Source organism: Notothenia rossii (genome assembly GCF_949606895.1).
Source record: "Notothenia rossii genome assembly, chromosome: 12".
NCBI classification, from domain to species: Eukaryota; Metazoa; Chordata; class Actinopteri; order Perciformes; family Nototheniidae; genus Notothenia; species Notothenia rossii.
The window spans coordinates 9,206,031-9,214,457 of NC_136911.1; the positions used below are offsets into that span (position 1 = coordinate 9,206,031).

The 8,427-nt window shown below is 40.3% G+C and overlaps 1 protein-coding gene across 1 annotated transcript; it reads left to right on the forward strand.

Moving 5' to 3' along the window:
- The first annotated feature begins 592 nt into the window (after nucleotides 1-592).
- Nucleotides 593-2,042, forward strand: LOC307026536 (uncharacterized protein). The gene is made up of 3 exons (XM_079662017.1): nucleotides 593-651; nucleotides 850-936; nucleotides 1,274-2,042. Exons 1-3 carry the CDS (start codon nucleotides 600-602, stop codon nucleotides 2,005-2,007), a joined length of 873 nt encoding a protein of 290 aa, XP_079518143.1. The 5' UTR covers nucleotides 593-599; the 3' UTR covers nucleotides 2,008-2,042.
- Nucleotides 2,043-8,427: the final 6,385 nt, after the last annotated feature.

The window sequence follows — 8,427 nt, forward strand, 5'->3', positions numbered from 1 at the left end:
TTCTGATTGGTCGATTCCAACATTTAAGAGGTTGTTTATACAACACATTGCTGTAAAACACAACATGCCCATTTGCTTATTCCTTGCAAAATATTAAAATAAAATGGGCAAAAATAACTTATAGGGCACAGGAAAAACATTGAAAGTGCTGTAAAGCAGAATAACCCTGTTTTTCTTCTTCTACAAAATATGTGTTTTGGGAAGGGGGTTGTAAAAGGTTTTAATTGAATTTTTAGTTTTCTGAAGAGGAGGGATATTTGGGATAATTTATATAATTTCTAATTGTTTTTAGGTAACAATATAAAATGTTAATAAAGATCTTTGTGTGTCGGGGGAGGGCTTGTTATTTGTTGTAGTTGATATACCCTCTTAAATGCAATATTCTTTTACATGTGAATTTAAAATGATGGTCTCTACGAATCATAAATGCACAACAAGCTCCATGAAAAAACTCCTCATTCTCAGAGTTTAATCTCAGATAAATGGTGTTTTCCTCTGTGCAGAGAGACAATCAGTGCTGATCAGCAGCAGCTGCTAGAGGTTTGCCTCCTTTAAAGCTGTCTGGTGCTCAGGCAACACTCTCTTGGAAAACTGCAGAGATGGCAGCTGTTTGGATGCTCTTCTGTGTGCTGACTGTTTGTCTGGCCAGAGGTATTTACCTGTTTGATAATTGTGTGGAAGATGAAGGAATAATGTTTGATTTAACAGCATGTTTCCTGTCCACAGTCTCTGGTTTTCCAGTTGGTGAATATAAGCTGCAGAGGAGACTGAGAGTTGAAAACATTTGATTGTAAGCAGTGTTTCTTTTCTCTGTCTGACACTAACCTTTAATTATAATGTGTCCTACAGATCTGTCTCCCAATGAGATCTCCTTAAAGAAAGCCTTTGCACTTTTCCAGTCGATGGAGTCCATGTTGGAGCAAGACGCTGGCAAAGGTGCGCTCTAAAGTCTAAAAAGACAACAGTATGTGTCGCATAAAAGTGGTGTAAAAGATCTGAAATCTGGGAAATGTATGATTTAATTTGAAACGCAGCAATGGCAAGTTAATAATTTGTGTATATGAGCTAAAACAAACCACTTGCATGTCTTTTTTATAAGTTCATGCATCAATGTTTGGTTGCTGAATTTGCTGCCAACGTTGGTGTTTTTTTACAAAAACAGGATGTATTAAGTAACCAAGCCCTTGAGGAACTATTACAGAATAATTCATGCTGTGATTTAAGTCTAGAGAACATAATTTATTGTTTTGACGTCCATCAAATGTTTTTTCAGTACTCCATGAAGTAGACGAGCAGTTGTGGAACGGAACGATGAGCGACGAGGATAAGTACTACGGCACGATGAGCGACAAGGATAAATCCAACGGCACGATGAGCGACAAGGATAAGTCCAACGGCACGATGAGCGACAAGGATAAGTTCAACGGCACGATGAGCGACAAGGATAAGTTCAACGGCACGATGAGCGACAAGGATAAGTACTACGGCACGATGAGCGACAAGGATAAGTACTACGGCACGATGAGCGACAAGGATAAGTCCAACGGCACGATGAGCGACAAGGATAAGTACTACGACACGATGAGCGACAAGGATAAGTCCAACGGCACGATGAGCGACGAGGATAAGTACTACGGCACGATGAGCGACGAGGATAAGTTCAACGGTACGATGAGCGACGAGGATAAGTTCAACAGTACGATGAGCGACAAGGATAAGTACTACGGCACGATGAGCGACGAGGATAAGTTCAACGGCACGATGAGCGACAAGGATAAGTACTACGGCACGATGAGCGACGAGTACAAGTTCAACGGCACGATGAGCGACGAGTACAAGTTCAACGGCACGATGAGCGACGAGTACAAGTTCAACGGCACAATGAGCGACGAGGAAAAGTTCAACGTGACGATGAGTGAGGAGACATTCAATACTGCATATAAAAGATTGATCTTGTCTATTTTGAGTGCCTTGGAGAGCTTGATATCTGAAGTGTTATCTTGGTAGCAATATAATAAAACATGTATACATTTCTTAAATAACAGCGTGTCAATCCAATGTTTGTATTGCAATGCTTGGCTCTTATCATGCATAAATCTTCCCTCAACAGTCCAATAAAAGCTCATCTGGACTAGAAAAGTCGATAAAAAAACTCTCATACTCCATAGGATTAGCATACATTGGCCGTGTCAGTAAAAGGGAGAAGACTAAACATGCACTGTTTTGAGAAATGTTCATTAGAAAACCTTGTAATCCTTCCGAATGCAGCCTTTATTGCAGGTTAGTCTGATGTCCATATGCACTTCTATGTGCTAAGGTGTTTATATTTTTACCAGCTTAACAAATCTCCAAGGTTGAAATTCAAGATTTTTGCAAATAAACACCTGTCATCATTTAGTTATTATTCTGTTTTAAAATATGAATGGCACAAAGTGTAATTGTGTACATGAATAATTGTCTTAAAATGCAGCATGTAGCACTTTAAAAGTGGACTTAAATATTTACCAAGCAGCAGAAAGTAATGCTCCTTCAAGTCAGGGAATAAAGGGATATAAATCATGATTTATTTAATATAAAAGTTGGACATTTTAAAACCTTTAATTCCCCAAGTAGTCATTAATCTTCTGAGGGGAAACTTAAATATTTTCGTGAGGAGGTAAAGGGCAGAGTGAGCAAGTTACCACTCATCTCCTTGTTTCTTCAAAGTTTCTGTGGGAGCCTGGCTTGTTTTACTTTCTCGAGGAAGTAGAGTCTTTGCTGGGCCTTTTTAACCCGGTGTGATGTGTTGGAGGTCCTTGTAAGATGTTTTGACATATTGACTTCAAGAAACTTGAAGTTCTCCACGCCTTCCACTTCTCCATACATATGGTGGACTTCCATCTTTGTTCTCCTGCAGTCAATCGTCAACTCCTTGGTTTTAGAGGTGTTAAGGAGCAGGTTGTTGTCCTAACGCCACTCAGATTATTCCCTTGACTTGATAGACTTATTCTCAAATCAGTCTTCATCTTCCATATTGCAACCACTATCCTGCTACAAGATCCTCCTGAGATGTAGAAGCTGGCTTTTTTCAGGGTACTCAAAGAAAGGTTCCAGAGTGCTAACCATCACACCATATAAATTGTCCACAATGTATACAAAGAGATGCTATCCTTACGCAGAGACTCAGACACGTAACTAACTATACACAAGGGCAGGAATTCAGAGGGAAAGGAGCAATTTTGAGCTCTGCTCTTAAAAACACCTTTTTTGCTCTGCTCTTAAAAACGGCTTTTTTTTAAGGTCATACGTCAAACGCCTCATATTACATCACACAGGGGACACATCTCCGCTCTCTGACCGCGGGTATAGTAGAGTTGCGTTGAGTAGAGCGGTTGTGTTTTAAGGAGCTGGTATTTTTCGGTAGTTTTACATTGTATTTCACCATTTGTAATCATGGTGCAGCATTGTGTTTGTGCAGGTTGCACAAATACCAGCCTGTCAGGACATCGAGTCCACAGTAAAAAGGACCGGAGCTAGCGTTCGTTCCTGGGTGCGTTGTGCATCCACCTCCCTGCAGCACATACTCTCCACAGCTTTATCAGGAAACCGTATTACTTCTCTCTCCCTTCCCCCCTTCGCTGCTCTCTCTCTCTCCCCTCCAGTACACGGCACCGTAAGACATAGTGTGGAGTTGCATTAGGTAACGCTGTGGTGGCTGTACTGCTCCAGCCGTCTCCTTTGTGTTTGTTTGTTTCCCACTGTCTGTGTTGTTTGTGTGTGCGTGGTGGCTGTCACTCCTGGCTCCGGGCTCAACCTCCACTCACCTGCTGCAATCAGCTGTGCACCCTCCCCGACTACACACCTGCTTTCCATCAAGCCATTTACAATGACATATCAACGGAGGCTCCACAACCTTTCTCCGCCAGATCGTCAAGTATCAGCCGTATCTCGCGTCTCTCCTCCGGTACACAGCACCGTAGTGTGGAGTTGCATTAGGTAACGCGAGATACGGCTGATACTTGCGCATTAGTTTATGTTAGGGATCAGTATCAACAGTCCTGCCAGTAACGTTACTATATTATCAATGCTACTTTAGTTATAGCCTGATATATGATAGCTAACTTCACAATGTTGTGATGTGACGTTAGCTAACATTCTGTAGCTAACGCCGGTCACTCACCAAGATAGCTGCCCAGTTCTCCACTGGTTCTCCTCACACCACAGCTCAATTTCTCTCCGATGGCCGTTATTTCTTCTAATCCTTGGCTGCTCCTGGTCTCTTGGACGCCTAGCAGGCTCATAATTATAAGGTTGTGGTCCGTCATATGCATTCGAATATTCATGTTCAACTTCTTCTGTGTCTTCTGTGTCGAAACTAGCATTGGGATCCATGTTTATTAATACGTTACACCGGCCGCTCTCCCCCTTGTGTTTCATCTGTGGAAGCCGTAATACTGTAAAAAGCACGACCAATCATTTTAGCTGCCCCGGCTAAAATAACTGGATGGCATACCTGCCTGTCAGCTTTCCATCCGTGCAGAAATTATATCGTTCCCGCATTGGTCATGTGTGCGTTCGTGTGCGTTCGTGTGTGTTGGAGGAGGGGCTCTGTAAAGAAGTGGCAGATTTCTTCCGGCCGTGTATTTTCAAAATTCTAGCGCACTCTAGCTGGTTTCTCCAAAATTACCTACCCCACCTTTAACTCTCAATGCTGCAAAGTCATACCTCCACTGTATGATTCTATCCCACATTGAATACTGTTTGACAAACTGGTCGTTTGCCTTTGCCACAAACCTAAGACCCATAGAGCAGCTGTACAAGAGAGCTATCAAGGTGTTTAACAGAAAGCCACATTCATACCACCACTGTACCATCCTTGAAAAACACAATTTCTTGAGTGTTGACTATTTTAAGTCTTTTAAAAGTATGTGCTTTATTTATAAATGTTTACATGGACTGCCCCACCCCCACCAGCCAGTTTTTGAAATGTGTCCAGTATTATGTAAGCAACAAAAAGCATAGTAGGGGCCCTTTAGAACAAAGACACCCTGATATAAACATTTGGACAGTAACTCTCACTCAATAATGAACCAATTATACATTTGGTGTTGACAAATAATGAAGTTTCTCTTTTAAAATACATACATTATATTACAGTGGAGTTGAATATGTATAGCATCTAATAGAGAATTGTCTTTAATGTTGGCACATCAGGAAACTTAGTTGTTCAGTGCTTTGGATTGATTGGAAGTTGAACGCAAACTAAAAGCTTTAACGGGTAAACTGCAGTACCTAATAGCTTTTATTACGTATAATTTAAGTGCTTTATAATGTCATTATTTCTGTCATTGATCCCCGACAGGACGGTATGAAATGTTGCATGATTAGGGCCAACACTCTCTAGACATATATATATATATATATATATACAGTATATATATATCTAGACACACATATACAATCTGACACGAGGTAAAAACTCGATTAAACATGTTTTGAAAACATCCTTCCTCTTCAGAAAACAAAAAATTCAATAAAAAAATTAAAATTAAATGAACAACTCCCTCCTGTAATACTTGATTCTGATTGGTCGATTCCAACATTTAAGAGGTTGTTTATACAACACACTGCTGTAAAACACAACATGCCCATTTGCTTATTCCTTGCAAAATATTAAAATAAAATGGGCAAAAATAACTTATAGTGCACAGGAAAAACATTGAAAGTGCTGTAAAGCAGAATAACCCTGTTTTTTTTTCTTCTACAAAATATGTGTTTTGGGAAGGGGGTTCAATCAATCAATCAATCAATCAATCAATCAATGTTTATTTATATAGCCCAATATCACAAATGTTACATTTGTCTCAGTGGACTTCACAGTTTGTACAGAATATCAGTATGACAATACGAGACCCTCTGTCCTTAAACCCTCACATCGTACAAGGAAAAACTTCCAGAGAAAACTCACAGTTTAAAGGGAAAAATGGGAGAAACCTCAGGGAGAGCAACAGAGGAGGGATCCCTCTCCCAGGACGGACAGACGTGCAATAGATGCCGTGTGTACATTGAAAAGATAATACATTTGCAACATAGGTAGTCCAAATGTTTGGAAATGCATGTGTGTATAATAGGAAGATGAATCCACGAGGATATCCATCCAGGACTTATGATTCAGGACCACAGCCACGACTCAAGATCCAGGACTCGCAATCCATGACACAGGACCGCAGGATCATCCAGGACTCAGGATCCCCGCGTACATAGACACCAAAAAGAAAGACATTTGGGGAAGCTGGGTTAATCGGAACATTAGAGTCCACAGGTCTAGACAGAGAGAAGGAAGAAGTAAGATGTCTCCCGACAAACTAAGCCTATATCAGCAAAACTAGGGGCTGAATCTAATCAGCCCTAACTATAAGCTTTATCAAAAAGGAAGGTCTTAAGCGCACTCTTAAAAACGGATAGGGTGTCTGCCGCCCGAACACAAACTGGAAGCTGATTCCACAAAAGTGGAGCTTGATAAGAAAAGGCTCTGGCTCCCATTGTACTTTTAGAGACTCTAGGAACGACCAACAACCCTGCATTCTTAGAACGCAATGCCCTAGTAGGACAGTAGGGTATAATGAGTTCTTTAAGGTTAGATGGCACCTGCCCATTAAGGGCTTTGTAGGCGAGAAGAATAATTTTAAATTCTATCCTGTGTTTTATAGGGAGCCAGTGTAAGGCAGCCAGAACAGGAGTAATGTGGTCCCTTTTCCTAACTCTGGTTAGTACACGAGCTGCAGCATTTTGAATCAGCTGAAGCGACTTGACTGACTTCTTGGTACACCCTGATAATAAGGAGTTACAATAATCCAGCCTTGAAGTAACAAATGCATGGACTAGTTTCTCTGCATCGTTTTGAGGCAAGATATGCCTGATTTTTGCAATGTTACGTAGATGGAAGTAGGCGGTCCTTGAAATTGATTTTATGTGGGTGTTAAAGGATAAATCCTGATCAAATATAACACCAAGATTCCTTACAGTCTCACTGGAGGCCAAATTAATGGCATCCATAGTTAGTATATCTTTAGATAATTTGTTTCGTAGATTCTTCGGGCCAAGTACAATAACTTCAGTTTTGGTCGTGTTTAACATCAAAAGATTTAAGGTCATCCACGTTTTTAAGTCCTTGAGGCAGTCTTGAATTTTATTTAGATGATTAATTTCATCAGGCTTGATTGATAAATATAGTTGAGTATCATCTGCATAACAATGAAAGTTTACAGAATGATTCCTTATAATATTGCCTAACGGAAGCATATATAGTGTGAACAAAATAGGTCCAAGCACTGAGCCCTGTGGCACTCCATGTCTAACTTTGGTTTGCATGGAAGATTCATCGTTGACACGTACAAACTGAGAGCGTTCAGATAGATAGGACCTAAACCAGCCTAAAGCAGTTCCCTGTATGCCAACTAAGTGCTTTTGTCTTTGCAATAGGATATCATGGTCGATAGTATCAAATGCAGCACTAAGATCGAGCAAGACAAGAATAGAGACAAGTCCCTTGTCTGAGGCTATTAGAATGTCATTTGTGACTTTAACCAGAGCTGTCTCTGTGCTATGTTGTGTTCTAAAGCCAGATTGAAAATCTTCAAATAAATCATAGTTTTTTAAGTAATCACACAGCTGTTTTTGGTTCTCTAAAACCAACAACCCTGCATTCTTAGAACGCAATGCCCTAGTAGGACAGTAGGGTATAATGAGTTCTTTAAGGTAAGATGGCACCTGCCCATTAAGGGCTTTGTAGGCGAGAAGAATAATTTTAAATTCTATCCTGTGTTCTATAGGGAGCCAGTGTAAGGCAGCCAGAACAGGAGTAATGTGGTCCCTTTTCCTAACTCTGGTTAGTACACGAGCTGCAGCATTTTGAATCAGCTGAAGAGACTTGACTGACTTCTTGGTACACCCTGATAATAAGGAGTTACAATAATCCAGCCTTGAAGTAACAAATGCATGGACTAGTTTCTCTGCATCGTTTTGAGGCAAGATATGCCTGATTTTTGCAATGTTACGTAGATGGAAGTAGGCGGTCCTTGAAATTGATTTTATGTGGGTGTTAAAGGATAAATCCTGATCAAATATAACACCAAGATTCCTTACAGTCTCACTGGAGGCCAAATTAATGGCATCCATAGTTAGTATATCTTTAGATAATTTGTTTCGTAGATTCTTCGGGCCAAGTACAATAACTTCAGTTTTGGTCGTGTTTAACATCAAAAGATTTAAGGTCATCCACGTTTTTAAGTCCTTGAGGCAGTCTTGAATTTTATTTAGATGATTAATTTCATCAGGCTTGATTGATAAATATAGTTGAGTATCATCTGCATAACAATGAAAGTTTACAGAATGATTCCTTATAATATTGCCTAACGGAAGCATATATAGTGTGAACAAAATAGGTCC

Excerpts from the sequence above, each read along its gene's own strand:
- LOC307026536 (XM_079662017.1), top strand. The coding sequence starts at position 600 with ATGGCAGCTGTTTGGATGCTCTTCTGTGTGCTGACTGTTTGTCTGGCC. Across the intron at positions 652-849 it reads GACTGTTTGTCTGGCCAGAG|ATCTGTCTCCCAATGAGATC; the intron begins GTATTTACCTGT and ends TGTGTCCTACAG. Across the intron at positions 937-1,273 it reads GGAGCAAGACGCTGGCAAAG|TACTCCATGAAGTAGACGAG; the intron begins GTGCGCTCTAAA and ends ATGTTTTTTCAG.